This window comes from Rhamphochromis longiceps, linkage group LG7 (genome assembly GCF_057381845.1).
Source record: "Rhamphochromis longiceps isolate RC_006_pf linkage group LG7, R_longiceps_female_GT1.1, whole genome shotgun sequence".
Taxonomy (NCBI): domain Eukaryota; kingdom Metazoa; phylum Chordata; class Actinopteri; order Cichliformes; family Cichlidae; genus Rhamphochromis; species Rhamphochromis longiceps.
In genome coordinates, this window is record NC_140563.1 from 51401425 (window position 1) to 51422549 (window position 21125).

The 21125-nt window shown below is 40.5% G+C and overlaps 1 protein-coding gene across 2 annotated transcripts; it reads right to left on the minus strand.

Moving 5' to 3' along the window:
* Nucleotides 1-2899: 2899 nt before the first annotated feature.
* On the minus strand, nt 2900-20752 carry st8sia5 (ST8 alpha-N-acetyl-neuraminide alpha-2,8-sialyltransferase 5). 2 transcript variants are annotated; one of them, XM_085414189.1, is made up of 9 exons: nt 19988-20752; nt 15309-15416; nt 14871-14966; nt 11328-11420; nt 8918-9004; nt 7462-7606; nt 7210-7322; nt 5005-5097; nt 2900-4910 (listed from the first exon to the last, which is right to left on the minus strand). In XM_085414189.1, the coding sequence occupies exons 1-9, from the start codon at nt 20131-20133 to the stop codon at nt 4448-4450; spliced, it is 1344 nt and encodes a 447-aa protein (XP_085270315.1). In that variant the 5' UTR covers nt 20134-20752; the 3' UTR covers nt 2900-4447. The 2 variants fall into 2 exon arrangements, with proteins under 2 accessions (XP_085270315.1, XP_085270316.1); XM_085414190.1 differs by lacking the exon at nt 14871-14966.
* Nucleotides 20753-21125: the final 373 nt, after the last annotated feature.

Consider the following 21125-nt stretch of genomic DNA (forward strand, 5'->3'; position numbering starts at 1 on the left):
CTTTTATTCATTCACTTCCCTGACCCTTAGTTTCGTAAGAGCTGCGTAGAGTTTCTAATGGTGTAAGACAATTCATTTGACCCTTGGCTGCAGAGATGCTCTGGGATCGTGGGGTCGGAGCAGCCACTGAGGACACACAGATGGAGGGATGACTGCCTGGACGTCTCCTACCTGGCCACACAACCTGCAGACACACACACTCACACACACACAAACACACCATGCATACACACACATCACTCATGAAAAATTAGTGTCACTTCAGCACTCACATGACCCACAGGAGAAAGCCCTGTGAAAAAGGAGCCTTGCACAGACAACTTATCCTCTCTGCCACGGCACCCTGTATTATTCATGGTGTCAGGATCGCTTTACGGGCCGGGGGTGTCTCGCTTTTACCTGCAGTCGCACTCATACAGACAGGACCACAGACACGCATGTACACATCCACACACACCCCTACACACAGACACACACACACACACACAACTTTACAATTACTTCTCTTTGTTTATTGTTGCATCGAGTGTGTCTAATTCACATTCACAGGGTAAAAGCAACTTATAATTCTATGTAATACTCAGACAGCATTGATTTATTCTACTCAGTGCAACTTATAATGAACTCTAACAAAGGTAAGAGCAGCACGTTTTAGGAAATATGCTGCTTGTGAAAAGGCTATTGCTAGCCTGTCTCAGTCAGGAAAAAAAAGTACTGGCTCTGGCTGGTGTCTAGTGTTAAGGTTCACAATTGAGGAGGGAGAGTACAAACCACCCATGGTCCAGAAGGTCTTGGTCAAACAATGATTTTAATGAATACACACGTGTGGGAAGACACTCTGTACGCCGACAGCAAGTAGTCTTCAACTTAATCAAAGCATGAACAGATATTTTATAGCATCAGGGTTTGATTTACTGACGCCCCTTCATGCGTCACAGATACATTTTATACATAGATCAGATCAACACCACAATGACTTTTAACCCAGAAGATCATCTTCTATTTTCATGGCTGGTACTTTCCGTTCTTGTCTTAAAGTGAATTGTTCCTCTTTCTTGCCGAGACAACAAGGACGGTTCCTCTTTCACCGAGACATGACTAATCTCTCCTCTAAATAAATCTAACTCATGTGTGTGTGTGTGTTGACCTCACATGCTCTTTGTGTCACCTCTTCACCTACTAACTGTCTGTGTCTCGTCCTCAAATGCTCTTTCTCAATTCACCTGTTGCACTTCTGACCTTTTACCAGAACAGAGGCTCATCCTTATGTGTTACAACCTAACTGAGACTATGTATATGTCCTCTACTAAATAAATGTTTTAACCAAGAACCTCTACTAAAACCTTAATATAAAATGACCTGATATAAGTGTTTTGTAAGCATGTATTGCAATTCCTTCTATGTTCTAGTTTTCCCTCAGCATGTATCACCTGAACAGTCACGTCAGTGAAGCTTAAGACCTTTAAAGAACCTGAACATCAACTCAAATAAGCACAGATATGCATTGTGTACACAATAGTTATAACTGCATCTGAAATACAAAATTAACATCATCATAAACATCTTAAGGCCATCTTAAAGCTATCTGTTACATTGTTAAAGCCTCGTCTTAGCCTACTGCTCAAAATAACTTCCTGCTTCTGCAAACTCTCTGCAAGCCTGTTTCCTGTCAGCCTGTGACTTTTAGCCTTTCTGAAAGACACACACTGTTCAACCCCTGAATGCAATATAAACTCCAGATTATATTATTAATGCAATGGTAATAATGATGATAATTTAACAATAGCAGTAAAATAATTTCCCTGCTCCACACTAGAAAAAAAAAATATATTTTTACAGTTTCTTCTTTATTTACAGACGAATCAAACACCATAAACAGCATATATAGTTATTTAAAAATAATCAAATCAGTTAAAAAATTAAAATCACTCTGATGTAATTTCCAAATTGAAGTAAATGAGAACGTTTCTAGTTTTTGGACATTATTCATGATGCAAGTCAAAACCAAATAAATATATACATATTTAATACCCCAAATAATACAGAAGAAATTTCCTCACATCATTTGCCCAGAAAAAAAATACTATTTCTGTGGTGCTCTAATGATGGAGAACGGGAGGAACTATTGAATCTAAATTAAAAGTTAAATCATCTGCGGGTTAGCATCATTTTCCATATATCAGGGACTTATACAATAAATTATAAATAGAAATAAGAGAAATAAACTTAAGAAATAAATAATAATGACACCCTGTTTCATGCATAAGTTCCTTTGCATTGCTGTTGTATCTCTGCCTCACTGGCATACACATCTGCATTTGACAATGTGCCAAATCATCCCATTAGCCTTATTGCTGCCATCTGACACCTGATGATGCAGGCATCAAGGAGAAGGGCAGAGTTTGGTCATATTGGTCTTTCAACATCAGATTACCCAAAGATTGGCTGACAGCAAAGAGTCAAACCTCATTGGATTGCTTCACTGCACTTTTCCTCCCCAGGAGTTATTGTTTGTCTCTCGCCTGCCAAAATTTCAAACTTTTTTCTAATTCACATTCAGCTCAGCTGCCCTAAAATTTCAGTTTCACAGGTGTGTAATAATTTTTTGAAAAATGCATCACTCAGCTACTTATACCTGTGAGTTGAGGACATGTATTTGTTTTAGCTAGCCTTTTTTCGCCTGTTCTTGAACAGAATCAACTTTTTAGGATAGCTGTGGAGTGCACATTGAGGCTGTGGTTTTACAAGTTTATTGTTTTACACTTTTTTTAATGCAGAGTTTTGATGCATGTTTTTATTCATGTGTGGTCACATTTTCACTTCACACAGCAGTGCATTCATTCACACTCTCATCCCAACACAAAATAATGAACATACAAGTGAAAATTCAGACAAGTTTATTTACAAGCACAGTAGCAGTATAAAGAATGATCCAGAGTCATTTAAGAAGCACTGTGTTATATATTACCTCCATTCTTTACACAGACCAGATCCCCTCTATTTCCACTCTTGCTCATTAACTGTGACTGTAGAGCAATTTAGCTCGAAACTTTTTGGTGCTCCATAAACACACAAAGAGTCTGTATAAAGACATGAAGGAAACAGCATATTTTTTTTTAATCTTATTTGTAATGCATTTAAAGAAATAATGGACAAGTGCACAGCTGAGCATGAACAGAGGAGTGACTGAAAAGTAAAGTTACAGTCTCACAAGTGAAATAATTTGTTGCATACAACAAAACAAATAGAAAAACCTTTTATGACTTTCCAGTGTACCACAGTAGCATAATACATTTTTGGGGGTCATAAGTGAAAATGATACCACATCATCTCAGCCACTTTAACATATCCATCAATCTTTCTCCAAGCAAGAGTCTTGTGTACATCTCCAAAAGCACTGTGAGCTTCAGTTGAGGCTTAAGTGTAAACATAGGCTATATCAGTGATCGCTGAAGCAGGCACACACAAAGCCAAGTATAGAGTAAAGTCATGCAGAGCACTACGTGGTTATGAGTGGAGTTTACAGGGAGGGACTCCAGTAGAATACAAGCCATGAACTGCACATGAATTGCTTTACCTTAGTGTGCTAGGGTTGTGCTTGGATGAAAAGAGGCAAACTAAAAACGTTGTCTGCACATCATACAGAGGGATTCCATACCTCATAAGGCAATAAGGCTTAAGACATGAAAGACAGCGATAGGCTGGGTTGCTTTAAAAACTGGAAAGCCAAAAGTTCTGTGGAGTTGGTGTATTGCAAAATATTTTTCTAGCTTTCACCCTAATCTATGACACCCCACTCCTCCCCCAAAAAACGAAAAGAAAATCTTGCCTCTTTTCCACCAGAAATGATGAGAAATATTTGGAAATGGGAGAAAGAAGGCCGCGGAAAACAGGCCGTTTCAAGAGTGTTTTTAAAATATTCACCGAGGGAATATGGTGAATAGGAAATAGATTACAAAAGTAGACAACTGAATTTTACAGTTTGATTTTCTTTTCATATTTTTTAAAATATTAGCTGAATATTAAGATTCAGACTTTGTTTTTTTTGTTGTTTTTTTACACAAACATTAAAAGCTGCCACACCCACAGAGTGTCTGAGAAAAAGAGAGAAGAAGACGGGCTTAAATATCTGTGTGACCAAGTAGAAAAACAACACCTCTGTACAGCCGAGCCACTAGAAAACTCCACAGAAACAACATCACTATGAAGACCACTTTGTTCACATTAAAAACAAGCATCCAATGGTCTGACAGTCGGAGATAAGATGCTGGCAGAAGAGAAATCTTCAACATGTAGATGAGAGTGTCCCAAGGCCAACTCTGTTTGAACTGGGGTCAAAATAGTTGCCTGAACTGAGATTGCCGTGATGAAAACTGGCCTAAAGACAAATTAAAAGGTCAAATCTTGAGCAGTTGCATTAAAGCAAATTACTAATTAGAGTGAGGGATCATGCGCATGGCCCTGTGTGTACGTTGATGATCCCACGTGTATGCATGTGAATGAAGTTGAAAATTTCATGAGGCATTGCGTGAAAGCCCGGCCGTGGTTTGACGTTGTCATAGTAGTGGTGTGTGATGAAGATGCCAGAGGGGTTCATAGGAAACGCCCAGAAACCGTAGAGGTGGACCTCCTCGCACATCTCTAATGCGGCGGTGACTAGCATCAGGCCGCTGCTGAGCCGTTTGGCGCGGACGCCCTGCACCGCCCAGAAGCGCTGCACGTTAAGCAGATACTGCGGGTGGAAGAAGAACACACCTCTCTGGGAGTCAAAATCATCCAGCATATACTTAACTCTGAATGACACGTCGGTGTTGCGGGTGTTGTAGAACGCGGGTAGCACCACTGAGGAGTTTTCGTAATTCTGAAGGACGTCATAAAACGGCCTCCGCCATTTCTCCAGCTTCTGAAATCTGCAGAGAAAGTGATTCATGTGATAAAAGGAAAAGATCATTGGCAGAAGCTGAGCTAAAGAGGTGTTCTTTCTCAGACCCATATTTACAGTACCTCTCAGTTATAATGCTCGGGTTTATTGTCACCAGATCTGTTTTAGTCCCAACATCTGCTGAATATTTGTCATTAATGGGCGGTATGTTGCATCTGCAAAAAAAGGAAAATAACGTTTCACTAGAGTTTAATAATCATTTAGATTTGACTTGATATGTTTAAAAAGAGGCATGCTGAGGAGACAACCTGAAGAGCTGCACAAGTAATCATATAATAGTTTTAATAAGAAGTTGTTGGGGTATTTTTCTTTTTACAATAAATTACATAAATTGGTTAACCAACCAAAAATCCAGAAGAAAACACATTACACAAAAGGCATAAACTGATTTGCAGGTCACATTACACAAAAGGCATAAACTGATTTGCAGGTCATTTGGGGCGACCGTGGCTCAGGGGGGTTGGGAACCGTATCTGTAACCGGAAGGTCGCCGGTTCGATCCCCTGGCTCTCTGTCCTGGTCGTTGTGTCCTTGGGCAAGACACTTTACCCTACTTGCCTACTGGTGTTGGCCAGAGGGGCCGATGGCGCGAAATGGCAGCCTCGCTTCTGTCAGTCTGCCCCAGGGCAGCTGTGGCTACAACCGTAGCTTGCCTCCACCAGTGTATGAATGCGAGAGTGAATGAATAGTGGCATTGTAAAGCGCTTTGGGTGCCTTGAAAAGCGCTATATAAATCCAATCCATTATTAAGTGAAATCGGTATTGATCTCCTACCAGCCAGAATTGTGACTCCCACTATTCGTACTATCCTGATCTCAGTTTGTTATGTGCATAAAGCACACCTGTACACACAATCAGTTTCTATTATTCAAACCTGTCTGCCACCATGGGCAAGAACAACGACTCGTCAGAGGACGTCAGAGACAAGATCGCACCATGTACAAGTCAGGAATGGGCTACGAGACCATCAGCAAGAAGCTTAGTGAGAAGGTGACAACTGCTGGTGCAATTATTAAGAAAAGAAAAAAATATAAAATCATAAAGTGATGAGAACCTACTTCCCTCAGTCAGAAGACTGAAAATGGGTCATGGGTCTTTCCGCGTGACAATGACCCAAAACAAACCACTAGGGAAAAGGAGTGGGGAAAGAAGAAGCACATTAAGGCCATGGAGTGGCCCAGCCAGTCTCCAGAACTCAGTCCTAGAAAATATATGGAGGGAGCTGAAGCTGCGAGTTGCCAAACAGCAGTCAAGAAATCTAAATGATTTAGAGAGTTTCTATAAAGACGAGTGGACTAAAATCCCTCCTGAGATGTGTGAAAACTGACCAGCTACAAGAAACGTATCGAGATACTTATCTCACTCAATGACATGAAGCTCAACTTATAACTTTTATGTAATGTTTTTTTTCTTTATCTGTATCAAAATGAAACGACCATAAAAATTAGAAAGTGTTCATTCGTTTGTAAGTGAGCAAACTCATATATTCAGCAGGGGATCAATAATTATTTCCACCACTGTAACTGGAATAAACAGGAATTTTAACATTTGAATTTCTCTTGGTGAAGCGAGGTCTATGGGACTACACTGATCAGCAGCAACATTAAACCACTTCATATTCATTTTGCTAAAACAACTCTGATCCTTCAGGACATTAACAGTACCTCCAGGGATGTCCTTTGGTATCTGGATCTGCAACATTGGCAGCTTGTCATGCTGAATCCCCAGACACTCAATCAAATTGGGATTTAAGGTGTTTGAAGGCTCAATACCTTGGGCTTTTGGGAAGCCACTCTTCAACAATACTTGGTTGGAAGTTAAATGTCAAAGTTACAAAGTTCCATTTTTGTGAATGGTAGAACCAAGGATTTACTAGCAGAAACTTGGATTCTACAACGATCCAAGTAATACGCTTCAGTGGTTTTGATGTTGTGGCTGTTCAGTGTGTAGATTTCAGAATTTAGTGCTAGTTTATTATTTGATGCTTTGAGTTTAAAGGTTGGGGTAAAATTTCAAAGAATTTTGCATGAAAGAGGAAGTACTTTTATGACTTCTTGTCATGTAATTTTTCCCAAGTTAAAGTTTTAATATTCGTTCATTATTATTTTTTATTATTCATTCTCAATTAACCACCAATTGTTCAATGACAATTTGTATGTATTCCTCGAAATTAATATAAAGATCAAGAATATTAAATCAGAACAGAATTCCAGGTAACACTGTACAACTCTCACATATCAAATACTAAAAGACTGCATCGTGAATACCTAAAAACAAAATCTGCTGAGTCAATTTCCTTTCCACATTTGCTGTTCTTGATGATACCACCATTTCCAATGACAGCACATTTCTTGAACTGCGACTTGGAATACGGCATATCCTGAAAGACATGAGGTGGTAATGTCAAATGAACACAACACAAGAACTTTTGAAATAAAACACATCAGATCAGCAGGTTTGGAAATGCCCACAGATACAGTAGAAAATAGCAAACACTCATAAAGAGGTGGTGAACTCACATCTGGTAACATCTTGAAGATCTCAGTAGTAATGGGAAGGATCCCACTGGTGTCCACCTCGTACCTCAGCTTGGTCCCTGCAGGAGTGTTCCTCTTGGTTGTGAACAGAAAGTTAGGAGCATTACAGCAGCGCGACAGAGACATCCTTCAGGACGACACCAAAGAAAAGTAAAACTTAGCTTTAGAAGATGCACGGTAAGATCAAAACCAAAATTATTTCAACCTTTACATCCTAATTGTTTTGGGTTGTTTATCAAAAGATGGTCATTACAAATTAACAATGTCTTTTTAAATAAAATGTTATTTCAGCTCTTGATATCGTCTTAAAACATACCTTTGATTAATGAGTTTGCACATTTTTTAAAGAGCCCAGAACCCAAAGATGATAGTTTTATAGATCACTGGTCACATTGTTAGATACACTTGCTTGTTAATGCAAATGTCATCCAGCAATTCAATGCCTTTTGGCATGTAGAGCTGGTCAAGACAACCTAATAGGTGGTGAATTACTTTGAATGGTTGTTGCCATACAGGCTGGTATTTTTGAGTATTTCAGGAGCTAAGGATTTCCCACACAACTATCTCAAGGATAAAATACCTAGTGAGTGGCAGTTCTCTGGGCAAAAATGTCTTGGTGTTGCCAGAGGTCAAAGAAAAATGACCAAGCTGTTTTGAGGTGACAGGAAGACATCAGAAACCCAAATAACCATTGATTATATACAAAGTATACAGAAAAGCATCTCTGAATACACAACCTATCAAAGCTTGAAGCAGATGGGCTACAGAAACTGATGCTAAAGTTCACATGGGCTCTCCAAGGACGTGATGGAGATTGAGATCATGGATGTGCAGCTAAAAAATCTCTAGCAACTGTGTGATGCTATCATGTCAATTGAGACCAACATTTCTGAATGTTTCCAGCACCTTGTTGAAGCTGTGACACCAAGAGTTAAATTCTGTAGACAAAAAGGAGTCCAGCCCAGTATTAGCAGGGTGTAACCAAAAACGCTCCCATTGAGTGTATATAGTAAGATCCTGAACATGTTTGCTTTTTTCTTTTCTATGTAAGAATATATAGTATTTTATCCAGGATACTAATCCTTCATCTTATTCTACTTGGTTATTTATGATTCCCCAACAGTCAGTTCATCGAAATATTGTTCTATAAAATTTGGGGTTGGTATTCTCCATATTCTGTACTATTTGTACATATTTGGCTTGTAAAGTTTACTGTATTTTAACTACATTTTATCAGCAGAAGTAATCATTAATTTTCTGTAGAGGACTTCCAAACCAATAAATGTCAAGGTGATAATAGATAATAATGTTTCTTTTAAACTATTCAAAAGGTAACCAGTGCACTTCACAAAAAACACAGTCTTTAGAAAAAAGACCTTTTCGATAAATGCAGACATTTACATACATAATTCCTCTGCTCAGAATGAGTAACACTTACTTAAAGTTGCTGGCCTCCTCCTTGTTCTGCTCCCACCTACACACCTGCAGGTTTCGCCATCTTTCAAAGAGATCTGACGTTTTCACCCTGGTAGAGAGACGGACAGGATTGAGAGACTTGTGGGATGAGGAAAGACGACTTTATTCCGACTGACATGGTTTTTCCAATTAACCATTATTTCTGAAGAGGCAACAAATTGAAGAAACACCTTAAACGTTTCAAAAAGATAAACCAGAGGCCAAAAAATTTACTGCAACTTTACTGATCACCCTGGATCTCGACTCATTAACAGAAAGCACATCTGTAAATAGATGTCCTTGAACTGACATGCCCTTGGAGATGATTGGGGCGGCGTGATTTGCTCTGGGAGTCAGGCTTGTGCGTTCATTTTGCTGCCTGCCAGAGTGACAACAGCTGTTCCCTGCCGCAGCCAGAGTCGTTCTAGGGCTTTCATTGAGCACTCAGTATGATTTTGATAATTAAGCTGCCAGCCTGAGGGCCACATGCAAAAGGTCACTGGACATTGTTCATATTCACACAAGAGGAAAGATGCTGCTCAGATTGCCTTTGGAGCAAGTGGCTCATTGAATGAATCTGGCCAGTGATCTACTGTATGTTGTAAGCATGTTATTTATAGTGTCCTGTAGTGATAAGAAAATAAGGAGCGCAACAACTTGGCTCAATAGTGTTGGCAACAAAATGGATGTTATTGAGTAATGAAACTGCTCAAATGGTCAAGAATTGCCTGAAGTAACAACATAAAATAATCTGCGCTAGCAAATGTGTCAACTGTATTGACACTGTGTGTACTTACTGAAACATGTACTTATTTTTGTTTGTCTTTTTGGTCACACTATGGCATGACTCCAGACCTGAAAGTGTTGTTTACTTAGCTGGTTGACCTTTAATAACTCAATAACTATTACTGTGAACTTTTATGATACTGGATGGTTGACAAAATTCATTGGGTTGCCTTGAAATCTTTCATCACGCCAGTGTCAAAAACTGCTGCCCAACAGCAAGAAAACAAATAATATTGGTCTTCTATTGGTGGGCCTCTTCACCATGTTTCACGGTGCTAGTGCTAGTTTAGCCAAAATAAGCAAGTATTGCTTTCTACACTACGCACTAAAACACCCTGTATGTAGGGAGACTTTGCAAATTAAGCCTCCTAATGTTAGCTGATAACACACCACCTTCTCATCTTAAAATAGCCACTTCTAGCGTTAAAAAACCAACATGTCAGAAGTCAAAATGCTAACACAGGGGCTTCCAAAACAGAGCTTCAAAGACAGCTAGTTAACGTAACAGAGCTCTCATCCATCTTTAATGGAATCATGTTCAAGTATCTTCAAATACTATCCTTTTCAGATTTATTTTGTGCCTTGTGCAGTATTAAGTTGTAGCATTGAGAATGTTAGCATGCTAGAATAGATTTAGCCCATTTTTGCCAACAAAGCCTCAGCTTACAAAGAAATAATCAGAATGTTGTTGACACATTTGGCTTGCATTCATCACACTTCACATGATATTGTAATGTGTGACATACAGATGAAAAGTTCTGCAGTCATTAGTTGGCTATAATGACTGTAAACTAATGAGAATTAAAATCTGCTGAGATGTGTCAAGGTTGTCAAGGAGGACAACTTCACTAAAACCTGACCAATACTTTAGAAGGACGAGCAATTCTTGAAAATGCCTGTAAAACTACCAATACTACCTTCACCATGAGCACAACTTAGCTTATTCTCTAAGCTAAGTTGTACACAAGTACAGGATGTCATTTTAGAGTTGTTGTTGTTTTTTTAACAAGATTGTTAAGGGCCAATCTTGTGGCCCTTAACAAAGGGCCACAAGATTGGCCCTTTGTTAAAATATCATCAATATCTTGCCAATACTCTTAGTGGAGCAGTCAGGGATGATAGACATCTCATCATCAAGTTTGAAAAATATTTACACCTAAAATGCTGACTTTAAGTAATCTGATTACCTGTAAATTTTACATGTGATTTGGCTAAACTGGTACAGTGTAATTTAATTATTAATTACTTGAATAAATAAACTTTTCATTTTATGTATTTATGTTGCATTTAGTTAAAATTATTGCTTCTTTTAGTTCAGTTAAGCTACAAAAGAGTTTAGAACTCCTGCTTTGACTTGGATTCATATTGTTGTCATCCAGAACCAGACATTGTTTTGAAAATGCTAGTTACTCTTACGCTGGTGGTGATGCTTAATTTTTAACTTCTTCATGCGTTTTTTTTTTTCTTCTACTACTCAATTTATCTTCACTGACACTGTACCAGTGAACCCTACTCCTGACACATGAATACTTTCATACATGATAAACACGCAGGATTACCTTGGAGATTTTTTTACCTTGTTAGATGAAACATAATCGGACACTCACATTGTCAGCACTTTGACGTCTATAATCTCCTGTCTGAGCTCCCTGCATGCAGTAGAGTTGTAATCAAAGGAGCCATCATAGTTTTCCAGATACCTGGAGGGATAAAAAGAGTCATCCTCTGCTTACATCTATTCAACATAAAAGAATTTAACAATAAACAGAAGAGATAAAATACACTATGCTTAAATAATATATATATATGTAAAACAGTGTGTTTAAAGGTCACAATAAGAAAAAATATTTCATTTTTAATATAAAATGTCTATGGTTTGACTTTATGAAATACTAGAATATCAGTAGAGCATTGTGGAATGACAAATGACAGAAATGATGTCACTGATTTTAGGCGTCACAAACAAGATAGTAACATGTCTACTGGACACTTGCACCAGATTCTGTTACATCTTAGTCTAAACCAATGTCATACACTAAGTGAAGAAACGTAGCACCTCTCATATTTTTATATAGTTCACTGGCTATGATGAGAACTTGCATGGTGTAACATTGGTACTCTGGGGCTAAAATGTGTGCATACACTGTATGTTCACATGTTGAATTAGGAGAGAAACAGACAAGGAAATAGGGCTGATTCCAGTGCTTGGCTTGCTAAAATGGTGGATTAGACGGTTTAGCGGTGTAGCATCTGGTGGTTATGAGCGTGGCCGGGTCGGTGCTTTTGTGTGAGGAGTAAGTAAGTATATCAGCTGTGCTGGCTGGAGTAACGTGACAGTTTGACTGATTTATTACAATTTTGTCACACTGTAAACATGAACACATACAACAGTAGTCATGCAAACAAGTAACCATAACAAAGAGGTAATAACAAACAAAGAGTTTGGGAGGAATTTTATCTTTTTTAATAAGGACTAAAGAATTGGAAGAGCTTCTTTTAGACACATGTGAAACAATCGTTACACTGGAATGGCAACATTAACCAAAAAGTATACAAAAATAATGTCTTTAATGTGTGGTGTGCTTTTGGTTGATTTCACAAAATGGTCGTGTGAAGAACGCTGGAAAAAGAGCCATGCTGGCTGGGAAATTTAAAGTCGGCTGTTGTATTTCTGTGTACTGATGCCTCATTTCTTCCAGCCTTTTGTTTAAACGTGATCAGAAAGCGGTCAGGATAAAATGTGTGTGTGGTGGGGGGCGTGGTTAGTATGGAGGAATAGGAGCCTGCTAGTATTATGTTTTGTTGGGTAGTCGATTTTTAAATATCACTAATTACTATAATGCTTTGTTGAAATAGCTTGGATGTACATCTGTGAAGCAAAGAGACTCCGTTATGGAGATGTTTGGTTTCATCCTAGGGTTAGAAGCACAGACAGTATCAAAGATGCACGTAGCCACCATCACAGAAGTTATTAAGTTGAACGTTTTCATGTGGTCACCCTGCTGCTTTAAAAACCAGGTGTGGTGAGCAGGCTCTGACTGTTCAAAGAGTAAGGGACTTCACCCCCTGCTGACCATTCAAAAGAATGCAAGCCATGGTGGCTTCACCTTCAGACCCAGAAGCTACATCCATCTTTCACACTGCACATGTTTAGAAGCCAGGGATGAAAACTGAACTGAACATGTTACATGATTTAGGTTCTGAGGGGGAAAAAAATAAGGAAACACATGTATTTTCCCTCATGCTTATCCTATTACCACAGCACCATTTGCTATATTTCTGCTGCGATGCCTGCTAACATTAACCCTAGCTAACTGTAAATACATGTGCGACTGAAATCTGTCATGGGTTTTCCACGTGCGCTTCTTTGACACTACATGTAACATGCATGGACTCAATAAAAATTCAGCATTATATAAAGTTATTCTGACATTAGCACTGTAGGCCACAGTCTTGCTTTAGTGGTTATTTAGATGGGTTTTTTTCACATTTGCGGGGGGGTTTTGTTCTTACACCATCAATATGATGCATTTGTAAACTGTCTTACCCTCATGAGATTGCTATCTTTATCCTGATCCAAAATCTTCCTGTTAAGGTTCGGCAGTTTATTTTTATTTTTATTCCTATTTATCCCCTTCGTATATTTTATTTATATATGCCTCTGTATTTATATGTGTGTGTGTGTGTGTGTGTGTGTGTGTGTGTGTGTGTGTGTGTGTGTGTGTGTGTGTGTGTGTGTGTGTGTGTGTGTGTGTGTGTGTGTGTGTGTGTATATATAATATTCTGTAACTGTAACTTCTGTCGGTGCTGTGCTTTTGGAAACCGAATTTCCCAGAGGAACCCACCCGAGGGATTAATAAAGTTTTTATCTTATCTTATCTTATCAGTGAGGCACAGAACTGATCCATCTCTTTCTGGCTTCATTCACCTAAATGTTTTTTGTTGGCTTGTTTAACCCAAAGGACATATTGATCTGTTGTATATCTTGTGGTAGAGACTTTACTTTTCTTTACATCTTATTGTTAAACTGAAATAATTCATATACTGGAGAACTACATCAGAATTTTAGAGGGCTCTTGCAATGCTAACAGTGTTTTTGATAATGCTTGGTTAGGGACATGATGACATGTGAATTGGGGGAACCTGCAATGTGTCTTTGTTAGAATGAATGTTGGTATCTGTCGCACATTAAATGGAGCATTCTGTTTTGAAAGATGAATAAAACTGCTGCATATTACTTGTGGCTGTGAGGTAAATGAGGTGAGTTAACAAAGCAAGAAAAAAAAGATTATAAAAGGATGCAACAAGCAATACAATGGAGAGATGCATTAAAGGAACAAGATGCTGGGATAAGATTGTACAAATAAGGAACGATGAAACTGGTTGTCTACATCCACCTGATGATGCAGTGTATTTCTGAGGTTATACAGAGAGGAGCGGTGGTCTCATAGAATATATTTGACACGCTGAATAGAGGCTGTTCATTCTTGTTTTAGCTAAGATGATAAAACCTTTGCAAGTGTTCTCTGTTCAGGTCTGAAATCAAGACAACAATTTACTCCATGAGGTGAATTTCGTCGCTTATGGCTTCTTAGATTGACTGCGCAATTGCTGGTTGAAAAAACCAATCCAAGATGAGCATTTTAGCACAATTTCGTGGGGTGTGGGAGGCGGGGAGGGAAAAAAATCGGGCACGTTCCTGTCTTCTTGTAACAAAGAGAGTACAGTGGGGAAAAGGGGTTAAATCCAGGTCGCAGAGAGAGACAATGCAGATGTGAGAAGGGGAGATAGGAGGAGCGGAGAAGTGTCCACACTATGCATATGGTATACACACAGAGCTGTGCAGAACAGTATGAGACATAGGTTGACAAGGCATTTTGAAATGGGTGCTGGATGCGACACAGAGATACAAGGAGAAGCCAGTACATCAACAGGAGACCGTGGTTCAACCAGCTTCTGAAAGGGGGTGGGATTTAGGGATTTGGGAGGGGTCGAGGTGGACGGGATCAGACAACATGCAAGAGCAAATCTGAAGTGCAACCACCACTGAAAAAAATATGAGAGTTTATCCCTTTTAAACTAATGAAAAAAAAAGAGAGATATTCTTGGGTTTCTGTGAAAATGCTAAAAATGCCTTCAAACTGGCCTACCTTTGAGGGCGTTTTTTTTTCTTCTTAATATCAGCTAGGCAGGGTGTGACTATTACGGAGATCTGTGAATCTGGCTGAAAATTCTGACGGAAACATCTGTCAACATGCAGACAGGTTAAGTTAGAGTTAAACGTGTGATGTAGCCCTGTGACATCAGCAACCCCCTGCTAGCTTCCTAAACCTGCAGATGTCAATAACAAGTAGAGAAGAAAAGTGCAAATGTGCCTCGGCTTGAGCCCTTTCTACAGCATCTGAGGGGAGTCATGGGGTATCAGCGGCCCAGTCCACGCATGCAGGGCTGGGTCGTCACTAGAGATGGTGGATTTGAAACTTGTGATCTCTCATTCACTCTGCCTTTCAGTCTCTCTCTCACTCTCTCTCTCACACACACTCTCTTTTGTCAGAGGTGTTGTGCAGTCAGTGGCGCTGGAAAGGTACCTTTTCCTTCCATTTCTGGCAGGCTTCAGAGATCCGTCATCGGAGAAATTAACGGGACCGGTCCAATTTCCTGTCTCGTCCCCTTTGAGTCGGCTAAACTGTTGCGCACTAGTAAGAAAATGAGTCAGTTTATTTGGGATTTATTTTCCCCATTGTGCAAATGTCAAACACATACTCCCAATCGCATATGTTCAGTCACAAAACCCAGAAAAAGTTGTACCTTTACACACTCACACATGCACATACAGAGGAAGAGGGGACCAGCTTTTTGGCTAAAGAAAGACAGTATATGACACCAAGCAGGGTTACAGTGACACCGTGATCTGAATGATACATTTATGCTGGGCTGATGCCACTAATCTGAGTGTGATTCAAACATTCACACTGTGCAATATTTGCTTGTGTGAGCGTTAGACTTGTAAATCAATATATTGAAGTGAGTGATTTAAGAGATGAGCGATAATCAGTGCCAACCGGCCAGCAGATTTGCCAATATAGTATTAAGCTGCCAATCTAGACCATCTTTTCATCCAGATATTACTGAGAAACAAAGGGAAGATTGGTTTAAGCCACCAGATCTAATAGTATTCAGTGAGTGAGAAGAACCCAGGTGAGGTATCTCAATTTAGAGCTAAAGACTAATACATCGATACTGTACCTAACAAAAAGATGCAATGGCTTGCAGAAGCTTAACCTGACCTTTGGTCTCGCTATGTTAACTTCAGCTGGATGCCATCACAGTACATTTATCAGAGGAGGTCATTTGGTGCATGTGTTTTATAGGATGTTATAACTGTGCCCGGAATAAAAAAAAGCTCATTCTACAGGAGCGAGAGCCGGGATTTCTTTGAGGGAGAAAATGGAGGAATGCAGCTATTTTTAGCTGTCAATCAAATCTGAAAATGGCAGTATTGTTTTGTTGTTCTCAATAAATCCATCCTCCTTTGCTGCACATGCAGCAGATGTTACTTAGACAGGAGGAAAATGTGTTGAAAGCTATTTTCAGCTCAGTGTTTGTGCATTAGAAGGGTTTCTGGCACCAGGATTAAATGGTAAATGTGATCTTTATGAAGGGAAATGTCAGCACGTTAAAGTATATTCCTTAGTTTTGTGGGGAAAAATGTCCAGTCATTTGAAAACTTTTGTGCTTTTCACGTGTTGTTTTTTTACTTAAAATTTGATCTTTGAGATTTTCTCAACATCATCACATTCCATACATCTAAATATCCGGAGGAGTACAACTTCTCCTGTTATGCTGACTATTATGCAAGTACTCATGCGTGACTCATTTCTAGGAGTGCTTTGTGGGTGTCGTGCTAATTTCAGCAGGAGGAGATTGAACCCAAAGAGCATTTCTGGATGCATTATGTGATGGAGCATTTATCATCAGGGGCTCGCATCAATACCAATCGGCAGGCGCGCTTAGCTGCTCTGAGTGCCACTTCAACATCTCCATGGCAGCGGCTGCAGAACCGAACGCTAAAATTCGAGAGGCTTCTGTCCCTCTTCTTGTGCCTCAGACAGGACAAAAGCTAATCAACGCTATTCAAAGTGGCACAGTTTGGTTCATTAGGTTATCTAACCTACACCTTAAACCCATAAACTTCTCTTCCACAGTGTGTTTTTTGTCCTGTCTTCCTCCCATCACCACCAGTCCTCCCTAAACCAGGTTCTCCCTGAGGTTTCTTCCTGTTAAGAGGGAGTTTTTTCTTCCCACTGTCACCAAGGGCTCGCTCAAAGTCGTCTGTTTGATTGTTGAGGTTTTCTCTGTATTGTTGTAGGGTCTCTGTCTTACAGTATAAAGCACCATGGGGCTACTGCTGTTGTGATATAAATAGAATTGAATTAGTCATAGCCAAAACAACAAGCCTACTGCAGGCTTGAGTTTAATCTGACATACTTCCGTGTTGTAGCAAAAATTCAAACTCCAAAAGTGATTACTTGAGTGCTTTGACAGGCTGGTAAGACTAGAAAAGCTCCATACAAATGTAGCTACATTAGATTACTTCTGACTCACAGATCAGCTTAGGATCAGGATCAGCCCTTAGGAGCCCATCTATAAGTCCACATGAGATGCTAATGCAAGCATTTGTAGACAAGCAACAATCACTAAGTTGCCCTGTAGCACTAATGTGCTCTGACTCCATCAGCACATCGATCTGGATGCTTTTTCACTGCTGTGTGTTTCTCTAAGACGACCTCGTCTGTTGTTCAGGCCAAAACTGAAAACTGGGCTGTAGCTGAGCCTCTCCTCTGCTTGTGCTCTTACTTTTTCTCTTCATATTCCTTCATATTGTTCAAAGTGCGGTGACTTGATACCATGTGCTAACATCAATGCTCAGTTACAGCTGTGTCAACAGCACAAAAACCAACAAAAAAACCCCACACGCACAAAGAGAAAAGGCTCAAAATCAGGGAGATACAGCTCACTTACATAATGCAACCAGAAGATTTAATAAACATCCATGACTCCACAGGGCAGCCAGTAATTTTGTGAAATGATTAATTGAAGCAGTAATAGACTCACTGATAATGACTATCATAATTAGTTGCATTTACACTGCCACTCATCATCTGTGCCTTTCTTAATCCCTTCCTCCCTGCAGCCCGGGGTGCTATTCTCTCTATCCAAGAGTATTTTTAGATCGCCCTCCTCAAGTCAAGCGGAGTTGAAAGTTAATGTCTTCGTTCTCAGAAGTGTGTCAGCGGTGTCCCTCAACGATCTCGGGCTGCCACTTTATAATCCTACACTCTCCACTTCACCCCTTTGGATGGCACCAGGATGGCAGACAGGGAGCGGATTTATGTGTCTCTCTAAGGTGCCTCCTTTCAAACTGAACGGTCAGATTCACAGACAGATTTATCAAGTACATCAATGTGCACGTCGTACTGTTTGACTTTAATGGGTATCCTCATGCATTGAACCGAGAGCCCCTTCAGCCATAACACTGACGTATACACAGAGTGAGTTGATGTAAGAGTGATGATACATCTAAACTGTTACTCCATAAGCCATCATTCAGTTTGCCAGCACCCAAATGTCTCCTCTGCAACCATCCTAGCCAGCCTACATGCCTCATGTAATTACCAATCTGTTTTTATGTTTTGTTTTTTTCTGTGAAGCACTGAAGCAAAGAAGTGCACAGCAAGCATCCTGCCAATGTGTTCTCCGGCCAAGGTTTGGAGGAGGGAAGAGGCTGGGTGTGGCCGAATCCATGTGGATGACTTTGGATTGTTTATGCATGGGTAGGTATCATAAGATGACGCTTCTCTCTCTCTCTGTTTCACACACACACACACACACACACGCATGCATGAAAACACATTCCTTTTATCACACTCCTTGGGTCTCTCACAGTCCCCTTCCTCTTTCCCTCGCTCCCACTGAGGTGTGTGCAGACAGACTGTAGCAAAATGGCTGCCGCTGAGCCAACTGGTTTCTGTTGTGTGGCTTGTTCCCCTTCTCTCCTAGGCCGAGCTCTAGGAGGAGAGCAAAAAAAGGCGCAGGGGCGAAACAAAGTGTGTGTGCTTCGCGTCTGAATTCATGCATCTCACTGAAGAAGTCAGGATGCCATGAATCCATGCCGAGTATTATCAGACCAGCCCGGCAGGGTGGCAAGGGAGGGATTAGTTGTGTGCGTGTGTGTGTTTTTTTGGGAGGGAGGGAGGGGGACTTTCAGATTGCAGCACATATATGTTTGCTTTAGTGAGCATATATGTCCTGTCGGTAAAGTATCTGGAGGTGGTGGTGAGGGGGGGGTAAAGTTTTATGTTTCTTTTTGAAGCACCTGAAGCTCAAACATCCCAGCTTCTCAACATCTGCTCGTCTCACGGGGATTTTAAGCACAGAGTATAAAAGAAAGTGACCTGAAAGTTGGGAAATAAATCTTGCAGTGGGTTTACAGTGGACTACAAACCAGGGTCCAACTAAAGAACGCCTCTGTCAAGGGGTTAAATACTGATGCAGAGGCATGAAACGTGGCTCTGCAGTGGCAGCATGTGCACTAGGGTGCAGCCTGGTAAAATGAATTATTTAACAGGGACCAAAAAGAAATACACATCATCTTCAACATGCTGCTTTCTGTCATCATCATCACCATCATCATCATCACCATCATCAGCTCCAGTAGCGTTCATATGTGTTATGAAAATCTGATGCCTCTGTCAGATGTAGGCTACGACCAGTCAAGAAGGCTGAAACGGAAATCAAAGAAAGGTCTTTGAAGAAAAAACGAAAAAGAAGGGGAAAACATTACCATGCACAGCTGAAGCACTGTGTATGGTATGAATGTGATGCTTCGTTTTCTGAAAAGATCAAAAAACAAAAATAAAAGGAACAAAAAGGAAAAGAAATCCAATGGAAATTGTTTCTATGCCACTGGGGAGAAAGAAAAACATGGATGGTTAATTGCTATTGTTCTTTGCAGCCACTAAAGCTTGTCCCGACATGTAGACCATCCAGACTACTCTCATTTCTACTGAGCATGTTCTTACCTCATCACTCACATTTTTACCTTTTCCATTAAAAGCCACTGATATGATCAACAACGACTACAAAGGCATGCTTCTTACCGCTCACTGTCATCCTTACACTCTTGGAAACTGACTGCGCTCTAATGTTCTTTCTAATCGTGGCTGAAGAGAAGAAAGGAGTGGGGTAAAAAAATATCAGCACTTACCTCTTGATGTAGTTTTTCCCGTAGAGAATCTGCTGCAAAAGTGTGACGAGCCCAAACGCGCAAATAAATATGAAACAAAGAGATCTGCTGCCGAGCAAGTCTTTACCCGACGATGGGTCGGAGTATCCCATTTTTCGGCGCAGCATCCAGGGCTGACGGTGACACCCGCTTCGGTGTCTCTCTTCGCTGCATTCAGAACCAGGATGGCAGGTGTCTCGTACCCGCTGGAGTGGACATTGTCCATCACATTGTTTTCCCTTTTAGTCTGTTTTACTGCTCTCTGACCACAGCATCACCGGAGGAAGGTGATGTGCACCGGGATCTGCGCTTGAGATCTCAAATCGTTAGTGACCTTGTTTTAAAATACGCGATTCTTATGTTTTGTTTTTGTTTTTAATGTCTGAGTAAAAAAGCACGAACGGCCCCGGAGGATATTCTCGGTGCCTATCGGTTATCGCCCTATACCCGCTTCGAGGAGGCGCAGTCTCTCCGTCGTGTGCAAGCGGTGCAGATTTGTGTAAAATGCGCGCTGGGTGCAGAATAAATCCTGAGATCTCAAGTCAGACAAAGCAAAGGCATCGATTCTTATAAGCGCGATTCTCGCTCTTTTTCTTTAAATCGGGGGGGCTGAGAGAATAACAGCGAAACACATCCCTCGTGCGTCTTGTCAAATCTGAGCAAAGGTGCGTGACTGAAATCTAAAAAGGAAGGAGGATGCGCCTTTTCCCAGCCAGGCGGACGGGGGCGCGCCGTAATTCATTTAGATGCTCCATACTCAGCCAAAACGCAAGGTCACGGTCTGCCGTTCAAGGATGCGTCTGCGCAGACACGACATCTACAGCCGCCCACTTCACATGACCTCGCAAAGCTGATAACAAAACAAAACAAAAACAAGTTTACCATATTCCACCTCTAAACTGCGAGCCTGGGCAAACTTAAAGAAATGACCAGATTATCTTCCATTACAAAAACGACACTAGCAGTAGGCGGATGGAGTAAGAACTAGAGAAGTACTATGAGTAAAGACTGTCCTGCAGAGCCAGACCATCGATGCCAAGCTGATCTGTAACTGGACGGTATCTGCAGGACTCCTTCTTCTGACTTCTCCTATTTCTGACTGACCCGTTTTAATACAAGG

Bases quoted from the DNA above. Each gene is read 5' to 3' on its own strand.
- st8sia5 (XM_085414189.1), bottom strand. From the start codon at position 20,133: ATGCTGCGCCGAAAAATGGGATACTCCGACCCATCGTCGGGTAAAGAC. The intron at 15,417-19,987 runs GTAAGTGCTGAT...TTTTCTTACTAG, and splicing joins GGGAAAAACTACATCAAGAG to TGCGCAACAGTTTAGCCGAC. The intron at 7,323-7,461 runs GTGAGTTCACCA...CATGTCTTTCAG, and splicing joins TCTTCAAGATGTTACCAGAT to GATATGCCGTATTCCAAGTC.